Source organism: Myiozetetes cayanensis, unplaced genomic scaffold (genome assembly GCF_022539395.1).
Source record: "Myiozetetes cayanensis isolate MyiCay16 unplaced genomic scaffold, myiCay2020 scf13, whole genome shotgun sequence".
Classification (NCBI taxonomy): domain Eukaryota; kingdom Metazoa; phylum Chordata; class Aves; order Passeriformes; family Tyrannidae; genus Myiozetetes; species Myiozetetes cayanensis.
In genome coordinates this window covers 1817219-1838137 of record NW_026086937.1, presented here as the reverse complement: position 1 = coordinate 1838137, position 20919 = coordinate 1817219, and the positions used below count along the sequence as shown (strand labels likewise).

At 44.0% G+C, this 20919-nt stretch overlaps 1 protein-coding gene across 2 annotated transcripts in view; it reads right to left on the bottom strand.

Moving 5' to 3' along the window:
* Positions 1 to 728: 728 nt before the first annotated feature.
* PCOLCE2 (procollagen C-endopeptidase enhancer 2) overlaps positions 729 to 20919 on the bottom strand; it is a 24882-nt gene continuing 4691 nt past the window's right edge. For both annotated transcript variants that reach the window (XM_050308287.1, XM_050308286.1), the window contains exons 3-9: positions 12503 to 12758; positions 11775 to 11899; positions 8784 to 8920; positions 6874 to 7028; positions 4506 to 4589; positions 2376 to 2543; positions 729 to 1262 (exon numbers count right to left, since the gene is read on the bottom strand). In XM_050308287.1, coding sequence (XP_050164244.1) covers positions 1132 to 1262; positions 2376 to 2543; positions 4506 to 4589; positions 6874 to 7028; positions 8784 to 8920; positions 11775 to 11899; positions 12503 to 12758 — 1056 coding nt within the window. In that variant the 3' untranslated portion in view covers positions 729 to 1131. The remainder of the gene's footprint in view (positions 1263 to 2375; positions 2544 to 4505; positions 4590 to 6873; positions 7029 to 8783; positions 8921 to 11774; positions 11900 to 12502; positions 12759 to 20919) is intronic.

Sequence of the window (20919 nt, the reverse complement as noted above, 5' to 3'; positions counted from 1 at the left end):
TTTTGGATCCTGTTCCATCCATGTTGTTCTTATTAGTATTCAGGTTTCCCTAGTTTGAACAGCATGTATTTCATATCTGCTTTTGACAAAAATATTCTTCAGCTTCTCAGTATTAATCTTCACTTGTAATCTGCTTCTGTTCCTCCCCAGAAGGTTACAGATTTGATTATAACCTTTCAGAGTAACAAATACCTGCATACAACAGACAGGCCAACAAAGGCACTGTCTAACTACTTCCACTCTGCTCTCTGTTTAGTCTCAGAATAGCATTTGTTCAACCTTTTGCATATAGGAATGAAATAAATTAGACAGAGATGCTCCCATTTACGCTGCTGGTGCCAGACTGAGCATTGCTGTGTTGTCTGTCCTTTCATGGGAGAGATGAAAACTCACACTATTGGCACGTGTACTTTACCACCACTAAATTAATTCCTGCCTTCCTCCTCCCTGGTTACCTTACAGAACTTATTAGTGACATTTACTCACTAGGCAGTCATCAGTGGGAAAAGCATGGTGCTGTCTTACAGTTCTCTAAGTCTCTGAAGGATAAATCCAGTTCCTGTTCAAATCAATGATTCACCGACTTCCCTGTCAGGAAAACCAGGCCCTTAATCAGCAAGGAGGTGTCAGTCAGACTGCATGACCCAAACCATCCAAAGCATGTCAGTTATTGAAAAAGAGTTTCTATGTTTAGCCTGCCCCACTTGATAAATAATAACTAGTTGGTGTGTGATTTAATCTTAAAATATTTTATTAAGCACAGGTAATAATGCAGAAATCCATGTAATAAAACAACTTCAGAGAAAAAGCGAAGTTAAAATGAGTTGCTATAAATATTGCACTTAGAATTTCTTATTTTACATCCACAACTCCTTTAAAAAATTGGACAGTTATAAATTAACGTCTTCCAAGTAACTGGAATTTGTATGTTTGAGATCAGATGGCTGTGCTGCAAACCTTCAGCACGGAGGCTCGAGGGGGTTTGTTCTCACCCTGTACCTGTAATGGATTTCACTTTGTGCCAGCTGTGCTTGGGTGGCTGGAGGGAAGGAAGGGGCAGCGTGGTCTGACTGCTGACAGTGAAAATTATTTTTCAAGACAGATGAGAGAATGCAGCTGCAGAGTTCAGGTTTAACACGTTTTGTTTTTCAAGGCATTTAGCATCTTGGAGTTCTTAGTCTTAAAACTCATGACAAAGCTGTTGGGAAAGACTTTGCCTCTGCCATCTTCTTCTACTTGGCCCATGATGATGTAGTTTAAACCTGCAAAGGAGAGAATGAGATTACAGGACAGAAGTCTGGGATGTCACTTGGTAAGTACAGTTCCTCCCCTGTGGTCTCTTCATTTGCACTGTTTTACACAAGCAGACACATAGCTAAACAATAAATAATCATCATTAAATAGGAGGATAGTCATCAAATGGAGACTGTCAGATGAGTCTGAAAGGCATTAGGAGTGCAGCATAAACACTGGATAATTTAGGCCCCACACCCAGAGTGGAATGTGTGTCCTTTATTTCAGTATTTGCATACTTTCTCGGATTGTAGGTTGATGGCCATGAGAGTTTATAATGCACTTAAATCTTTGCTTTCCCTTTTCCTTCCCAAAGACAGAAACGTTTTCTGGGTACATAGAGAGGCAGTCAGCATGGACTTGGCTTTGGGAAATCAGCTGCATTTGCACATTTTCATGGCTCAGAAGGGTTAGGGCTTGGCAAGGTCTGAGGCTGGAAGGATTGGAATCATAGGGATATAAACAGGGAAGTTTAGGTATTAAGGAAAGGCCATTAAATCACAGATATTCAGGATGAGAAACACAGGAGTGTGGTTTGGAGCCAGCAGTCTGTGCAAAAGGAGACAGCTGGTTCCACTAAGGACATTATGATGTCTCCCAGTGTCTGCTTTCCAGATAACTGCAGTCAAAAGCTAATTTCTGATCAGGATTTTTCACTTTGTTACTGCCAACCTTGAATTAATATTCCTAAACACCAGTACTGTCCAGAACACCATCAGGCCTTTTTTAATGCTTATTAAATTATTTGGAATGTTTCCTGCTATGGTTCCATTTATGTAAAACCAAAATCTATTTTGAGCTTGATTTGAGAGAACCAAATCAGATTTTACCTTGTATCACGTGGCTTTTAAAGAAAAAAAACGTTTTTTGAAGTCCTTTGATCTAAGTGAGCCTAATCCTTTTAAAGTAAAACTGCAAAATGCAACAGAAACCTGGATTACCGGTTATTTTTAGCTTAAATTGGTTATATTGGTTATACAATTACTGTCATTTTACTAATTTTTGTGGCCACATTTCAGAAAGTAGTTTTCAAAACTGCTGTCTTTTACCAGCACCCAGAGCAGTTACTGTTCTGTACTTACCTCTCCTGATGAGAGGGCACTGCTTACACACAACCAGGATCTTGGCACTCATGTTCTTGCCAGCTTGTTGAATTGCCAGACTGCCCTCCTTGTAGACGTTGATGATGGCTATGGTTGCGTGCAGACTGCCAGCCCGGGGGGTCGTGGTCATTACAGTGCCAGTGATGACTGGGAAAAAAGAGATCTTTGATACATGTGGTACATTTACATTTTAGACAGGACTTTTGTGGCACTTAGTAAATATATCAGTCCCTAATGAGGAAACAGTACTGGCAACAGTTACTAAAAATATTCCTATCACCTGTAATAACTAACCCACTACTGTCAAATTTTGGTAGCACCAAATGTGAGATTGTTGTAGAATGTGCCAGTCTCTTGCAAGCCCAGTTCTTGGGGTTGATAATTTCTGTTAAACAGTACAATTTTATCCTCCTTTAATGACTCATTTTAAAGCAGTGCAGAAGTTGAAAGTCTCGTAGCCAGAAGCTGAGTTCCCAGCTCTCTGACACTCCCAAATGAGTAGCAGGGAATAGTTCATGCCCTAGGAACTAAATTTGCATCTGTCTGAGGCCTGATATAAATTTGCCAACTTCAGCTAAATGTAGATTACAGATTAGACGTCCTATCTCCAAAGACCTCTCAGTGTGAAAATAAAGATCCTTTCTTTTCCTTGGGATGACTAGATTACCTCCTAAGCCATCTTTGTCTATCAGAAGGAAATGCTAATTGGTATTATCAATTTGTCTTCTTCTCACGTCAGCTTTTGTAAATTAGATATTCTATCCTGGGATCAATTAGATCTTCAGTAATCAAGTATGTACAGCCAGATTCATTTACAAAACTGCATAATACACATTTTGGTTATTTGTTTGCAAATTTGCACATTATCTTTCTTTAATACAGAGCTTTAAATTCAAGTTCAGTCAAGAAGAGAACTGTGGATTTTAAAATGCTGGGTATTGCAGCCATATTTCTAGAAACAATAAAAGTGAAATGCATGATGAATGAGCAATAGCTCTTACTTTCTAAATTCACAAAGTCAGCAAATAAACTTAGAATCAGTCATAATCTATGAACAGCAGACTTCCTATTCTTACCTTGGGATATGCTTACATTCACAGTAGCATATAAAATATTTTTACTCTCAGTCCTGCCATGGAAAAGGCTGAAAAATATCAAGTACTTGACAACAGGTGAGACAGGAGAGTGTGATTTATTTCCCTGATGGTAGAGGAAAAAACCAAGTTTTTTATAGTGTCATTTCCCATCAGCCACAAGCGAGATGTGGTCAGTAAGAGGAGACCATTTATGGGTTGGGATTTTTTTCCCACCTGCTTCTTTGCATCTTGGACCAGCCTGTACCAGTTGTGAATTAACCAGGCTGGTGGTGAGGGTGGTGAGGGGTCCCCTGGCTCCATCCTGCCTTGGGGAACAGCCCCAGCCCTCCCTGCTGCTCTGGCAGCACCAGCCAGAGCTGCCCCCCTACTCCTCACCCAGATTCCTCAAATCTCACAGTGAGCAGTGTGAGCCACAGGAGTGTGGCTCAAGTGAAAAAACAAAGGGGGGTGAGGGGAGTTCTCCCATCAAATTGTCAGGGAAGTTACAGGGGATTAAAAGAAGTTTCCAGTATTAGTTTGGGAAAATCCTGTGACATGTAACTGGACAGCCCAGCAGTGCCAGTGCCATCCCTAATGCCCAGCACACACCGTCCCTCCTCAGGGCTTTGTGTCCGTGCATACAGCAGTGCTGGGGAGTTCCACACCTTCTGAAAACACTGTGGAGGTGTACACAGTGAACTGTGGCACAGGCAGCAGCTGCAGCAGGCTGTGTGTTGGCTGCTTACAGACAAGCGAGGTGACACCACAGTGACCCAGTCCATGCTCCCCGGTGCTTGTCTGATGTTCTCGCTTGCTTTTCAGATGGAGAGAGACACCTGTGCAGTGCCTGTTCCAGAATATCTCCAAGAATGTATTGAGGGAAACACAGATACCGCTGCCAGATACACATAAGGTGGTGTAAAAACACAGCCTGTTATATAAATGATAACTCAGAACTACATCTGGTAAAACTCCCTGGAGTCTGAAAACACGGTGCCCAGTGAACAGTTAAAATGAGACTTTGCCTCCTTACCAAAGTTGCTTGAACAATAATTGCTTTCCAGAGTCCCACTCCTTTTACACTTCTGCTGGCAAAGGGCAACTGTAGGTTTTGCAACTTTTGGAAGAGAAGAAGTAAATTGAAATTGAAATCGAAATGAAGCATTTGGTACAAGTGCAAAGCAGTGTGTTTTAAAAAAAAAAAGAGAAGAAAGATGAATAATCCTGAAGTATACATGAACTAGATCTGGCATTGCATTGCAAGGCATGAGCACCACAGGAACAATATTCCTTTTCTCTGCCATCTCCTCCAATGATCATCTTTTCAGGTGTCCCAGCTGTGTCTGTTCTAGTGACCTGATGGAATGGGGTGTTACACAAAACTTACAGTGATCACAGTGGGGTCTTAAACAGCCAAGTGCTGTTGCCACACAGCCCTAGTAGTACACTTGAAATGCAATATTACAGTAATGCTTCTGAGGGAGGGGGTGGCTTTTATTGGAAATTACTGTACTGTGATGCAAGGGATCAGACTTCAAATTCCTGACTTTTTTTTTTTTTTTTCCAGAATTTTTTACATAGCTTCCTGACGTGTAGTACTGCATGGTTTTTATTCATGCCCTTTTGAAACACAGTGTTTGAAGTGTGTATTTAACACCAGGGATTGACATTTCCTTTCAGAAATGGAATGCTTTGTTTATAAACAACTGAATACACTTGGTATCTTTCTCCTACTTGGGTACGTGTTAATGGTGTCTGTACTTCACTCAGCTGACCCTTTCTACATAACATGTTGGGATGCAGTATTTAAGGCTTTTATAGCCTTTTCAGATTGGATGGAGGTGAGACAGATAGATTTAAAAATGTATTTATAGCATTTATTTCTTCAAGTACTAATATTTTTATGTAAGAGACCGAGGTAATTCTTCAAAGTGCCTACTTAACTTTAATATTTTATTCATGCCTGGAGTTCTGTGCAAGTTTGAACAGATCTGATTTGCAAGATAATAAGCTAAATCTATTTGAACTGGACACTTCTGAATGCAAATGATGGCTCAGAAATGTAACCAAACTGTAGAGGTTTGGTTTGCTGTGGTTTGTTTTTAAGATCAGAAGTGCCTACATCACGCAGAACTGATCAGACAGTGAAAGGACTTCTTGCTTTGTCTGCCTGACAAGTGCTTTTGAAACACTCCCTCTGTTGTCCTCTCTCAGATGAATCTGTGTGGTTTTATTTTCTAACGCTGATGTTGTCATAAAAATGGGAGTTAATTGGTAAAGCTCACCCCTCTCCCTTCACCCACCAGCAGCTTGTGATGAAATGATGGCAGACCCTGAACGTGGTGTGTTCTGAACTGACAGCCCGGGTTACTGCACACCAGGGCTTTGAATAACAACTGCAGTAAAGAGTGCTTATAGTGAAGAGGAGCCGAGTTATTTACTGTCAGAGCAGCAGTCACAGCAGAGTGATTTATAGGTCATTGTGATGTCATTTTTCTAATGTTTGTTTTCATCTACTTTAAATACCTTTCGTTAGCACTATTTAAACACCACAGCTCCTTGGTTTCCTGCTGATGGGCCACTGCTGTCCTGTCTTTGGATGCATTTGAAGTACAAATCAGGTTATGCCTTGCAAAAACATCATAAATAATTTGTTTTTCTGCTATAATTGTATCTTAAATCTCTCTCATTCAGGTTATAGAAATTCAAAGAATGTATCCCTTCAGTATCTCAGTAATGAGCTGGTTTTGGCAACACCTTCAGAAAAATCCTCCTCTGATCTTTCATATATGCTGTCTAGTCTAAAATATAAAAGGAAGCTTATTTTTAGGGTGACATATTTCTTTATATGTTCCAATCCCAGATTTTTTAAACATAAACATAATTCTAGGAGAGTGTCATATTGACAGGGTGTTGGCAGAATATGAAGAGGGCTCAGGTGTGTTCCACACCAATTCTGCTTGATGTTAATAACTATAGGAAGAAAAATGCAGTAAGATTTTTACCTATCAACTTCTATAGAAGAAAGAGTTCCTTTAAATAAAACTATTTCCTGAAATAGTTAGAACTTCTTACACAAAAGAAATTTACTCATCCATTCTTCTATGGCATTTTCTGTTTAACTGTCCCAAATTTAGAAGAGACAGGAATGAGTTACTGTTACCTTTAACTCTTGCCTGGATAGATTTCCTTTTAAAAATGATAAGTAGATTCTCCCAGGTGTACATTAAGGTACTCTTTTGAGTCTGTTTATTTGAATTAATTCCCTCAACATTTGAAATACTAACAAACCATAAAACTTTAATTTTTAATACACTTTCTATTACATAGTTCTGTAACCCTCTCCTTGTCCTGGAATAATTAATTTTTCTAAGAAATTATGTAAAGCCAGTAAAACTTACCTGAGGTAGCAGGGACTGTTGTGGTTGTAGGTGGAACTGTAGTTGTGGGTAACTTTTTTGGTCTAAATTTATAATGGCCAATAAAACCATCAGCTGTTAAGCTTAAATCAGACAAAAACTGAATGAGCAACTCGTTTCTTTCAGACAGAATAGGCCTGAAATAGAAAAACAAAATAAAACATTTCCATTATTTTGAATGACAAAGCCAAATAGCATTAATGGCATTCCTTAAGAAAAAACAGAGTGCTTCTCTTTAATGGGTGAATGCAGTGGCTGCCCCAGACTGGTACTGAGAAATACCTGGCATTTTGCAGGTGTGTCACACACTGCTGTTCTGAGCATGAAACTCATTTTGATGAATCACTGAAAACTCTGATTCCTGAGGTTATGCCAGTATGAGTATCCTCACATTCTTCAGTGTGAATTCACTGCAGCCCTCACTGTCATGGGATGGAAGGGACCAGACTAACACAGGGGGAAAATCCGCTGAAGAAACCCTCAGTGTGTAGGGGAGGTAAGGAAATGGGGGGCTCAGGATCTGGTGTTTAATGAAAAACATGTTACACATTTGGAAGGGCTTAAGAAAAACATTTCAATTCTGGGTTCTGCAACTCTTCAGCAAAACCACCACAAATAAAATGTTTGGGGTTATTATTTCTGTCACTTATTGGATATTCATGACCAAGGCTTTGAAAAGCTAATGGAGTTACTTTCTTAGGATCTGAAATGTCATGGACAAGCATTGCTCAGTGCATTAATTTTCAATTCACAACTGCACAGCACCTTCTGTGACACTGTGACTGCCTCTGGGTGTGGAGACAGTGCAGTAACACCTGACTCAAAGCTAGTGTGTGGGAAAATGATATGGAGTACAAGTCTAGCCAAAGCAGAACTTCTCTCATTGTTCTGAGCTTTCCCCAGGCCCTGTGTCAATATTCATTAATAATTAGGAACATCAAGTTTTCAAGCACAACCAGTTTTTGGAAAGAGGAGGAAAAATTAATATAGAGGCAAAAGAATCTTGGTTAGGAGAGAAGAAAATAGCAAGTGATTTTAAGTTGTAGCTTTACTAAAATGACTGTGTTGTTTCTTCCCAGCAAGTCTGAGCTCATGAGCAGGACTTCTTCGAAACACTTAATCAGGCCTTTGAAGTAAACACTTGTCATCATCTCCCATTTTTTGGGGCAGATTGTCCCAAATCAGTTTACCCTGATGGCCGAGTCTGACACAAACACTGAGTGCCTGGCTGGCTGGAATTCTCTGCATTTCCAGCTGCCGTGGTAGTGGCACAGCTCACTCTTTTCTTGTGCAGCACTGGCACAGGCTGGAGACGTGGCAGGGCACTGATTATCAGCTGCCCAGGAGCTTTGTTCTGCTTCCTGAACACCTGCAAGGCCAAATCTGAAAACTCTGAGCCAGTTTGTGTATCCTGTCTGCTTAAAAAGTGGCTGAGAGAGGAATAAGGCAGATAAAGTGAGTAAGGAGCCAAGGAGCCAGAGAGCTCAACTGGATCCTCGCACTTCAGTGTCTGTAATCAAACATACACTGAGTGATGGGAAATGTTCAGCTACCATTAGTACTGGCATTATACCAATGTGAATAGCATTAGGATTGGTCTTGGTGTTATTAGACAGTGGTCTAATGAGGCCTGGGGGACAGGAGAGAGCAGGGGTTGGAGCCAGGGCTAGTCATGGAGACAGAGAGAAAAGAGAAAACCTAGGGAGAGACAAGATACCAAGCAACTCCTAGCAGTTCAGCTGGAGGTAGAAAATGTCATGTTTAATTTAAAAATAGTAAAAATCTTTCAGAAGCCGAGTACCAAACTGTACCAGCAGTTACAAACAGTGACTGCAGAGCTATGTTAGGACCCCCAGTGGTGGTGAAGTTCAGAGTTGAAGGAAGGTACTCACGCTGGGGGACTGTCTCCGCAGTACTTCCCAATTCTTTTGGCATCATTGATTTCCCCACCATTAAACACTGCTACATAGTCATATCTGCAGTAGTTGTCTCTCTCCACATCAAACTTCTCGAACTTTAACTCTATTAGCTACAAGGAAAATGTAAATAACTCATTTATTGGTGCTTCTTGTAGTAAGTGACACATGAAGTACTATTTGATTTTTCTTTCCATAGTGGAAAGTCCCTAATGCACTTAATTGTAAGGTATTTGGATCCACATGACCTCTCCAACAAATAGCTCAACATATGGTTCTACTACTCTGTAAAACATTTGTTTCTCAAGTGCATGCAAGTAACTTCTGATGAAGTTATTTTTATGAGTGAATGATAACAAGATAGTAGGTGGTAGGTGTTACGTTGCTTTTAAAATAACTGTACAAGTAGAAACCCCAGAAAAGGGGTGTCATTTCATCATTCAGGATATGCTGAAGGAAAAGCAAAGGCAAAGTTGGTAGAGCCATTTCACTGACCTCACTAACAGCAGGGTTTGAATCACTGGTTGCCAGTGCTGTGTACATTTGATGCAGAATTAAAAAAGCTAGAGATTAAAATACTGATAGGAAAAAATTAGCAAATAGTAAGACTAAAACCATGAGAAAGTAAGTAGTTAAAAGAACTGTGTCTCCATGTCAGATTTCCTTAAATCTTGAGGCTTTACCAGTCATAAATGAGAACTCCTGTAACTCTGGTGTTTCCAGTGCTGATGCCATTATCTCCAATGACTTGTACTTATGGAATTTTTTTACTTAAGGAAGAAAAACAATAGACAAGAAAATAGAAATGGAATCTACTACTCTGAAATGCAGTCCTGCAGAATGACTCTGTCAGTCCTGTGTAGCAAGGAAGGGAGACACAGCCTGACTGCTCCATGGAAACAGAGGTAATATATGCATTTAGGTTGCTGCTTTATGTGAAGCACAGCAGGATTTAAAACATCTTCCCATAAATAGCACAGATGAGGCTTGAATGACAACACTGAATTGTGCTGATTGTAGATATGCAGGGTTTCTTTTTAAAGGTCTGTCTCAAACAGAGATGGTATTAAAACTTCTAAGACTGTACAAAGAAAAAGGAGGAATTTGTAGATGGCTTACACTTGATTTGATTTACTAACATAGTAAAAGTTATCTTGTTCTATATTCACTGTAATGGTAGCCTGTTATCACTGATGTCTTAGTTTTGCCTGAATATGCTTTTGCACTGTTCAGATGTTTAAGGCATAATTTTCTTTCCCACAAAGCATGAGCAGCCTTGGGGACTTGGTTTCAGAGATGACTAACAGGCTTGTTTCAAAACCCTCGGCATCATGAGGGAAAAATGCCCTTTAAATGAAAGTACCCATCTGAAGAATATTCTTGTGATCAAAAAGACAGTATAGAAAGAAGCAATGCTGGGAATAGAAATGCTAAATTCTACCATAGCAGGCAAAACAGCAGGCCAGAATATCTAATTCACTACTGTTCAGAAGTGCACTTTGCACTAATAACTATTTCATGATAGAATAGAAGCTCTTCATCTTCTGTAATATATAAATTATTGGTTTGTATTTGAAGAAACAAGAGAACCTTGTTTTATTGCTCACGAGCTTATGAAATGGAAATAGAAACAACAGCACCTGAACTTTGGCAAAAGAGAGATGCTTATTCACTGCTTCCTCAAAAATTGCTTTTGTCACTATCAAAATTCTGCCTTATTTGCATGCAGAAAAGCACTGTTGCAGTTCATGACTAATATATATTTGGAGACAGGTAGATTTATGGAACAGGATCATCAAAAGACACAGGATATAATGCATACATTTTTATGCTTATATAGCCTTTCTAAAATCTTCTCTGTGAGCTTAGGAGAAGTTCTGAGGCTTATCTAGAGACATTTGGAAAGAACTAAAGTAATCTGCAGTTTACAGATAAGGTTTTAAAAATAACTGCCTATCTGTAGGATTGTTACATGACCTGTATCTAGCAAACAAGGTACGTGGATTAAAGAGGAGTACAGGGAAGACTAAGCTGACATACTGCTTCAGTTCAAGGGAGAAACTATCCTGAGAAATGGAAAAGGATGAAAGATCAGAATATATTTATCTGGGGCAGCTTTTTTTATTTTGAGGAAATGAGCGGAAGATGAAGAGGAAAGTCATCTTTACCTGTAAATGAATTTAAAAAGCTGGCTGAGGCAAGAAAAGCCACCTACCAAAACCTTCAGTCACTGTAGACCTCCTGCCAAGGTACAGAGCAGATGGCTCAGCAGCAACCAGAAAATGTGGCTTGAGATTAGCCCTGTGGCACAGGGAACACACTTGTGTTTGCCATGTGTGGCACAGGAGCCCTCTCTGACTGCTGTCACATCTTGTCACATCCTAATGAAGTGGTAACATATGCTCTCATGGCACCTGGCTAATCAAGCATGTTATGAGATGGAGCCTTCAACACAGGAAATAAAACAAACTGTACTGAAAATCTCTGTCCAGGACACAGCCAAATGTATTCCCTGTGGTGTAAGAACAGTAACACAATTTCTGCTCTTAGTAAATTCAATCAGCTCTGCCTGGGTACCTCAATAAGAAACTGCAGCAATACCAGAGATGCTCAGACATTGTTAGACATAAATGTAGCATTGGTCATCATCGTGTTTGGTGCTGAGATGATCACCTGCCCTAACTTAATTTGCATAATGATTTGTGAATTACCAAAATAATCTTAAACCCTGGTGTGAGAGCCTCACCAGTCAGAGATGCTTTAAGAGGCTTGATCTGGGGGAGTGTGTCAGTGCAGGGCAGAGGATGGGCAGTGCTGAGGGAGCACAGGAGTTACTGGAGTGAGACAAGGGGATGATCCCTGCAGCGTGGCTGTGCCTGCAGCGTGGCTGGGGCAGTGCAGGCTGCATCCCTGAGCCAGCTGCTGCTGGGCTGGGAGTCCCTGCAGGCCATGCAAGCTGAGCCTTACCTGGTTCTTGGGGGCAACGATGTGCCAGGAGCAGGTCACTCCCGCTGGGTAGTCTCGCTCGGGCCAGTTGGGCGTCTGGAAGGACCCCGAGGGCTTCTCCAGTCGCCCCCCACAGTACTGGTCCCCTGCAATGCACACACCCAGCTGAGCAGGGCACAAGCATCATCAGGTCCAGCTCTTAACCCTGCACAGGACCATCCCCAAGAGCAACACCCTGTGCCTCAGAGCATCATCCAAACACCTCTTGAGCTCTGGCAGCCTTGGGGCTGTGCCCACTGCCCTGGGGAGCCTGTTCAGTGCCAACCACCCTCTGGGGAAGAACCTCTTTCTAATAACCACCCTAAACCTCCCTGACACAACTCCAGGCCATTCCCTCGGGTCCTGTCACTGGTCACCAGAGAGAAGAGATCAGTGCCTGCCCCTCCTCTGCCCCTCAGGAGGATGTTGTATCTGCAGTGAGGTCTCTCCTCAGTTATTGATGAGCTATTACCATTTTACTCTTAGGCCCAGTTCTTCCAATACTCTCACAATAGTCAGTCCTTCTCTTTACTGCTTTGATGAGCTAAGATGGGTAAACAGCTAAACTTTGCTATTTGCTAAGCAAGGTAATGAATGAATATGTTGAACAGCACAGTCCCTGATATCTCTGCCATCACATCTTGTTAATCATTAACGTGGCTCTCTATAGAGCTGTACATTTATACAGCATGTATGTAACAGTTAATTACCTCTTTCATGTGGCTCTGCTGCAGAAAACTTCGCAATGAATCCACTTCCAGCAGTGTTGGCATCTGAAGTCATCTGCACCAGCATTTTGTTGCCGTTGGATACGAGGGCGCCCGGCTTGGCAGTGCCGCAGAACCTGCCGATGCGCTGGCCCTGCGCGTGCCCGTTGTAAATGTCCACAAAGTCATAGCGGCACAGGGGGTCGCTCTCCAGGTCCAAGTACCGGAAAGAAAGAACCACCACTTTGCCCTCTGGGACCTGCAAAGAGACAGAGAGAGAGAGGGGGGAGAGGTGCATCTTGAGATGAGACTGACTACGTATCTGTCAGATCCCTCTGTTCCCTGACTGTTCCATGCCCTTCACTTCTCGCCAGGAAGCTCTTTTGGTCAATTATACTCCAGGCAAAGCAGTTTTTACACTAATTTGGACCAATCATAAATAGAAAGCTCTGGCCATCTCTTGCCATTATCTTATTTCTGATCTGCAGTATCCTCTAGTCAGGCTCGTGCAGTTAATGACAAACCATCACTGCCCAGTTCAGCTTGTGTGCTTCTCTTATTTTCTGCTGAAATGTGGAATCAGCCCTGCAGCTCCTTGTCATCAAGCAAGGTGAGGATGAGATTAACATGAAAAAAAAAAATGGAACAAGCAATTTACCATTTTGAAATGGCCTCTCTTTCTGATTTGGGTTATCAAGTTTCATAGTTTGAAGGATTTTTTTTTATTTATTGACACACATCTTACATTTATAAATAAAATTAGAAACCTTATGGATAACACTATTTAGTTATTGGGGTGGCTGCAGTGAAAGAATTATATTTGGAAAGACTATGTAAAACTATAAACAGAAGAACCATCAGTGGGTGTCCTCAGTACACAGAGAGTTTTGTTTTCTGAAATGTCTGAGGAAACATAAGGCAGGGCAAATCTTCTTACATATCTGCATCTGTGGACACTGCAAAAGAGACAAGAGTACTGAGGAGGATGTAAATTAAGACAGCATAATAGTTCACAAGGAGGAAACATTTCCTGGGATAGAGTTGCAAGCTTTTCAGGGAAAAAGCAGCATACTAAGAAGTGAAAATTATTCTAATGAAGCACTTAATGCTGTGTAACAGGACAGGAAAAAAGGAAACGCTATTTTAAAGTATAGAGGGACCTTAGACAGGCTAGTGTAATTATCTGCATTCAATCCATAGCCTGGTAAAGTGGTTAGCTATTAAAATAATTGCAGCTGTTCTGCTTTACTAAGACACTACTATAATTTTCTGCTTTAAACACACTTAATATATCTGCAGTAAGTTCATATTTAAGCCATGATATTTAAGAGTTCATGAATTTTTTTCATTCCTTAACAGTGACTCATTTTAAAACCCCAGTATGAGCTAAACTACAACTAAATTGTTCTTATATGACATTGTCAAACAGTGTTTTAATATTGTGAGTCTCAACAGTTAAAAATTACTTGTCAGGTCAGGTGTAGATGGAATTGCTGTAGATGGAAGTGACCATTTGACCCACAGCAGATACTGATACAGCAGCTCCAGATGGAGTGAAAAATGGGCTGTAGGTGTGTTAAGGTGGCTCATTCATGAACCTGCTTTTACATGCAGTGCTGATACTGATCCTGCAGCAGGACAGATCTTTTCTTGAGCTGCTCTCAACTGCTTGGGGCCACTGGCTGAGCAGCATCACTGCAGTTCCTGTGCCTGGTTTTAGTGTTCACTGGCTGAGCAGCATCACTGCAGTTCCTGTGCCTGGTTTCAGTGTTCACTGGCTGAGCAGCCCCCCTGCAGTTCCTGTGCCTGGTTTCAGTGTTCACTGGCTGAGCAGCCCCCCTGCAGTTCCTGTGCCTGGTTTCACAGTGTTCACTGGCTGAGCAGCCCCCCTGCAGTTCCTGTGCCTGGTTTCAGTGTTCACTGGCTGAGCAGCCCCCCTGCAGTTCCTGTGCCTGGTTTCACAGTGTTCACTGGCTGAGCAGCCCCCCTGCAGTTCCTGTGCCTGGTTTCACAGTGTTCACTGGCTGAGCAGCATCACTGCAGTTCCTGTGCCTGGTTTCACAGTGTTCACTGGCTGAGCAGCATCACTGCAGTTCCTGTGCCTGGATTTCACAGTGTTCACTGGCTGAGCAGCATCACTGCAGTTCCTGTGCCTGGTTTCACAGTGTTCACTGGCTGAGCAGCATCACTGCAGTTCCTGTGCCTGGTTTCACAGTGTTCTCTGGCTGAGCAGCCCCCCTGCAGTTCCTGTGCCTGGTTTCACAGTGTTCACTGGCTGAGCAGCCCCCCTGCAGTTCCTGTGCCTGGTTTCACAGTGTTCACTGGCTGAGCAGCATCACTGCAGTTCCTGTGCCTGGTTTCACAGTGTTCACTGGCTGAGCAGCCCCCTGCAGTTCCTGTGCCTGGTTTCACAGTGTTCACTGGCTGAGCAGCCCCTGCAGTTCCTGTGCCTGGTTTCACAGTGTTCACTGGCTGAGCAGCCCCTGCAGTTCCTGTGCCTGGTTTCACAGTGTTCACTGGCTGAGCAGCCCTGCAGTTCCTGTGCCTGGTTTCACAGTGTTCACTGGCTGAGCAGCCCCCTGCAGTTCCCTGTGCCTGGCTTCACAGTGTTCACTGGCTGAGCAGCCCACTGCAGTTCCTGTGCCTGGTTTCACAGTGTTCACTGGCTGAGCAGCCCACTGCAGTTCCTAGTGCCTGGTTTCACAGTGTTCACTGGCTGAGCAGCCCTCAGTTCCTGGCCTGGTTCACAGAGTTCCTGGCTACAGCTCTGCAGTTCCTGCCTTCACAGTGTCTACTGGCTGAGCAGCCCCTGCAGTTCCTGTGCCTGGTTTCACAGTGTTCACTGGCTGAGCAGCCCCACTGCAGTTCCTGTGCCTGGTTTCACAGTGTTCACTGGCTGAGCAGCCACTGCAGTTCCTGTGCCTGGTTTCACAGTGTTCACTGGCTGAGCAGCCCCCTGCAGTTCCTGTGCCTGGTTTCACAGTGTTCACTGGCTGAGCAGCATCACTGCAGTTCCTGTGCCTGGTTTCACAGTGTTCACTGGCTGAGCAGCACCACTGCAGTTCCTGTGCCTGGTTTCACAGTGTTCTCTGGCTGAGCAGCCCCCTGCAGTTCCTGTGCCTGGTTTCACAGTGTTCACTGGCTGAGCAGCATCACTGCAGTTCCTGTGCCTGCGGTTCTCACAGTGTTCACTGGCTGAGCAGCCCCACTGCAGTTCCTGTGCCTGGCTTCACAGTGTTCACTGGCTGAGCAGCCCCCTGCAGTTCCTGTGCCTGGTTTCACAGTGTTCACTGGCTGGAGCAGCCCCAGTGCAGTTCCTGTGCCTGGTTTCAGTGTTCACTGGCTGAGCAGCCCCACTGCAGTTCCTGTGCCTGATTTCACAGTGTTCACTGGCTGAGCAGCATCACTGCAGTTCCTGTGCCTGGTTTCACAGTGTTCTCTGGCTGAGCAGCCCCCTGCAGTTCCTGTGCCTGGTTTCAGTGTTCACTGGCTGAGCAGCCCCTGCAGTTCCTGTGCCTGGTTTCACAGTGTTCACTGGCTGAGCAGCCCCACTGCAGTTCCTGTGCCTGATTTCACAGTGTTCACTGGCTGATCACAGTGTTCACTGGCTGAGCAGCATCACTGCAGTTCCTGTGCCTGGTTTCAGTGTTCACTGGCTGAGCAGCATCACTGCAGTTCCTGTGCCTGGTTTCACAGTGTTCTCTGGCTGAGCAGCCCCCTGCAGTTCCTGTGCCTGGTTCTCACAGTGTTCACTGGCTGAGCAGCATCACTGCAGTTCCTGTGCCTGGTTTCACAGTGTTCACTGGCTGAGCAGCATCACTGCAGTTCCTGTGCCTGGTTTCACAGTGTTCTCTGGCTGAGCAGCCCCTGCAGTTCCTGTGCCTGGTTTCACAGTGTTCACTGGCTGAGCAGCATCACTGCAGTTCCTGTGCCTGGTTTCACAGTGTTCACTGGCTGAGCAGCCCCCCTGCAGTTCCTGTGCCTGGTTTCAGTGTTCACTGGCTGAGCAGCCCCACTGCAGTTCCTGTGCCTGGTTTCACAGTGTTCTCTGGCTGAGCAGCCCCCCTGCAGTTCCTGTGCCTGGTTTCACAGTGTTCACTGGCTGAGCAGCCCCCTGCAGTTCCTGTGCCTGGTTTCACAGTGTTCACTGGCTGAGCAGCCCCCCTGCAGTTCCTGTGCCTGGTTTCACAGTGTTCACTGGCTGAGCAGCCCCCCTGCAGTTCCTGTGCCTGGTTTCACAGTGTTCACTGGCTGAGCAGCCCCCCTGCAGTTCCTGTGCCTGGTTTCACAGTGTTCACTGGCTGAGCAGCCCCAGTGCAGTTCCTGTGCCTGGTTTCAGTGTTCACTGGCTGAGCAGCCCCACTGCAGTTCCTGTGCCTGATTTCACAGTGTTCACTGGCTGAGCAGCATCACTGCAGTTCCTGTGCCTGGTTTCACAGTGTTCTCTGGCTGAGCAGCCCCCCTGCAGTTCCTGTGCCTGGTTTCAGTGTTCACTGGCTGAGCAGCCCCCCTGCAGTTCCTGTGCCTGGTTTCACAGTGTTCACTGGCTGAGCAGCCCCACTGCAGTTCCTGTGCCTGATTTCACAGTGTTCACTGGCTGAGCAGCATCACTGCAGTTCCTGTGCCTGGTTTCAGTGTTCACTGGCTGAGCAGCATCACTGCAGTTCCTGTGCCTGGTTTCACAGTGTTCTCTGGCTGAGCAGCCCCCTGCAGTTCCTGTGCCTGGTTTCACAGTGTTCACTGGCTGAGCAGCATCACTGCAGTTCCTGTGCCTGGTTTCACAGTGTTCACTGGCTGAGCAGCATCACTGCAGTTCCTGTGCCTGGTTTCACAGTGTTCTCTGGCTGAGCAGCCCCCCTGCAGTTCCTGTGCCTGGTTTCACAGTGTTCACTGGCTGAGCAGCATCACTGCAGTTCCTGTGCCTGGTTTCACAGTGTTCACTGGCTGAGCAGCCCCCCTGCAGTTCCTGTGCCTGGTTTCAGTGTTCACTGGCTGAGCAGCCCCCCTGCAGTTCCTGTGCCTGGTTTCACAGTGTTCTCTGGCTGAGCAGCCCCCTGCAGTTCCTGTGCCTGGTTCTCACAGTGTTCACTGGCTGAGCAGCCCCCCTGCAGTTCCTGTGCCTGGTTTTAGTGTTCACTGGCTGAGCAGCCCCCCTGCAGTTCCTGTGCCTGGTTTCACAGTGTTCACTGGCTGAGCAGCCCCACTGCAGTTCCTGTGCCTGGTTTCACAGTGTTCACTGGCTGAGCAGCCCCACTGCAGTTCCTGTGCCTGGTTTCACAGTGTTCACTGGCTGAGCAGCCCCAGTGCAGTTCCTGTGCCTGGTTTCAGTGTTCACTGGCTGAGCAGCCCCACTGCAGTTCCTGTGCCTGATTTCATAGTGTTTTCCTTTCAGCTTAAAGTTCTCTCACAAATTCAGTTCCCCTGTGCTGTTGTACATCCCCACTGCTACATCAAACCCCCAGAACTGCCCTCATCTTCAATCTGCTCCTTGAATCCCTGCTCTCATAACTAAACCTTTATCACTGCATTCACCTGCCTTCTGCTCTGAATCAAGAGCACTAAGGCATGGTCAGTTCAACAGAAAGTGAGCTACAGTGAATTTGGTACTCCTGTTGGAAGGCCTGAATATTGTTGATGGTCATACTATGAACCCTGGGACTGGACAAATCCAGTTCAGAAATACTGACTGCAAAGTTAGTCTGATAAAGTCAGATTTAGGTGGTTCAATTAGAGCAGTCTTTTTTCCAGCAGTTTGTGTGTAAAATAACATATGGTCTTTTGGGGTGGAACACTCATTATTCCTAAGTTTGTACAGGATGCAAAAGAGGAGACCTTTGAAGGTTATCGTGTTCTAAACCAGACTGAGTTGTTATACCTACAGTTAAGATTGTCCATCATTTTCCATTACAGTGTCTTGCAGCTTTGGCTACAAGTTACCCATCTTTAAGAGGTTTCCCCTTTTCCTTCCTGTTTCTGAAAGTTGGGCAGAAGTTGCTCTGGCATATTAGATTAAACAGTTTTATCAATGCTAAAGGGATTTTCCCCTACTTTCTCAGCTTGAATTGCTTCTTTGAATATACCTGCTCCCTCCCAGTGTTTGAAGAAGGAAGTGGAAATGTGAGAGGTGGCTGCTTCTGGGGTAAGAAAAGGTGTTTTTGCTCAGATTTAGCCAAGAGGTTCCCCCTCAGTGATGCTGATGGTGCTCACTGACAGCTTTGTTCCAGCACTGACCCAGGGCTGCTCTGCTCTCAGCAGCCTCAGGGTACTCAGTCCTACCCCTGGGTATTGCACCTTCTCATCCTGCCCGGGGGGGACAGAGGGAACCAGCACATGGGACTGACCCTGCCCAGGAGGGAGAGGGGGCTGGCAAAGCTGCCAGACTCCAAAGTGCCAGCCAGCTGTTCAGCCAAGCCTTAGGTTTGCTGTTTTGGGGTACAGGTAATTCTCTACAGGGTTGTGTGCTTCCTTCTCCTCCCTCCACTACTGCCTGTGTTCTACTGTGCAACATTACCCTATCTAATTATATTTCATTCTAGTTTTCAATCTCTGTAGCTTCTGTTAGTTCAGTCATTTGAACTTGGTCAAGACTGTTTTCCACAGATGTACGGACTTTCTATGTTTTGTTTCATGGCAGTTTGTAAAACAAAGTGTAGGAAAAACTCAGCCACATGATCATGAGTGTTTAACAAGGAGCCTACTTCAGGTTTTAATTGTTAGAATAATCCTTGTCACGTTTAGCTGAATTTGGGGAGGTAAGTAATTCAGAGAAATGTGTGGGGCCCTTAATCACAGTCACTACTGCAAGCCATTACTTTATAAAATAATGTACCTGCTTATTAAAATAATAGATGTCATTCACAAAAATAACACGTTTGATCCACTATGGTAAGTCAGTTAAAATTCTGTGGTCTGACTGGATGACAATCAGGAGTGCAGAGGATGGTGGTTCCATATTCTGGCAGCAGCCACTCCAGTCTGCAGCTACTCCCGAGAAATCTCACCCTAGACACAGGCATCTTCTCAAAACAGTCCTTTCCTTTCATTTCTCCCATTTGCTTTTTTAGAGGTTGAAAAGTAATGTGCTAAAATCTGCCAATGTTTATCCTAGGACATTTAAAATATTGTTCCATGAGAAACACAGGGGAGAAGGCAAAGGCCAGCGTGACTCAGGATTGTTTACTTTGAGCCACGGCCCAGCCTGATGCAGTGAGATGATGGGATACCTCAGAGGAAGAACTGGAAGGAATTCCAGCTCTTAAAAGAAAGGAGGGGGGGAAGAGGGAGAAGTCAAAGGAAGAATGATGTGATGCTTCCTCTGCAGGGTGTGCCTTATTTTTGTTTTCTCCATCCAGCTGGTGTCTTTCAACAACAGAGGCACTTTGGCTTCTGCCTCTCCTTGTCACCAAGAGGGGGACTGACACTCATTCTCTGCTTCCCTTCTGATTTTAACTCTGTGAACTTCTTTAGCATCAAAAACTACAATGTTAAACCCATGGGAAGGATGCCTTACTCCTATTGAAGGTTAATTGAATTTCAGAGGGAGTTTTTATAGAGCATAATTCCCTAAAGTCATCTGCATAGATCACTAACTTCTTCAAAAGAGCAGGATTATTTCATGTATACAACCCACCTCAAAATAAGGTCCCTACAGTGTCTTTGGTCATCATTCATTGCAGTATTTCATATAATGTTAATCAAAGTTTAGTTGCATTTAAAATAGTGAAGCTGTTTCTCTGAGCACAAAGCCCTCTTCATCAAAATTACTCGGTTTAGATTATTTACTTTGAAAATAATCTTTTGGTGGGGAAAAACCCTTAAATGCCAACTTTTGTAAATACATTTTGCCTAGTTTTAAAACCTGTCTTGTATATGTTTTGATATATGTTTGATATATTTTGATATATGTTCGATACCAGATGTTTTGCCATAGCAGTCCTAAGTAGAGTTGAAAAAATCCATCAGCTACCTGCATGCCAAATGTATTGTTTCTCTCTCCTGGGAATGAACGTGGAAGTTATTTGAACCACAATTCCTACTCAGTGGCTTGTACCCTAGCTGCAATTTTAAAAAATTGTATTGGCTGGCTCTTCCTGACAGAGACACTAGATTGTGTTCATCTCTTGCTTTTGGCAGTACAACCATGTGTAAAGATCTGTTCTCTACTGGGAAGGCAGTTTTACAATGATATGGGCAAATGAGCGCTTAAAACAGAGAAAAAATTATTTAAAATATTTCCCTCCCTCAGGGCAGATTCCCAACTTCCCTGGTAAGTAAATTTTTCAAACCTCGGTTATTGTCAGCAAACCTGCTGGAACACAGCTCCTGAACCTATAAAAACATAACCTTACATAACTCTGACAGTTGTCAGTATTATTGTTGCACATAAAGTTGTTGGAGTTTTATGGGAACTGAGCGGTCTG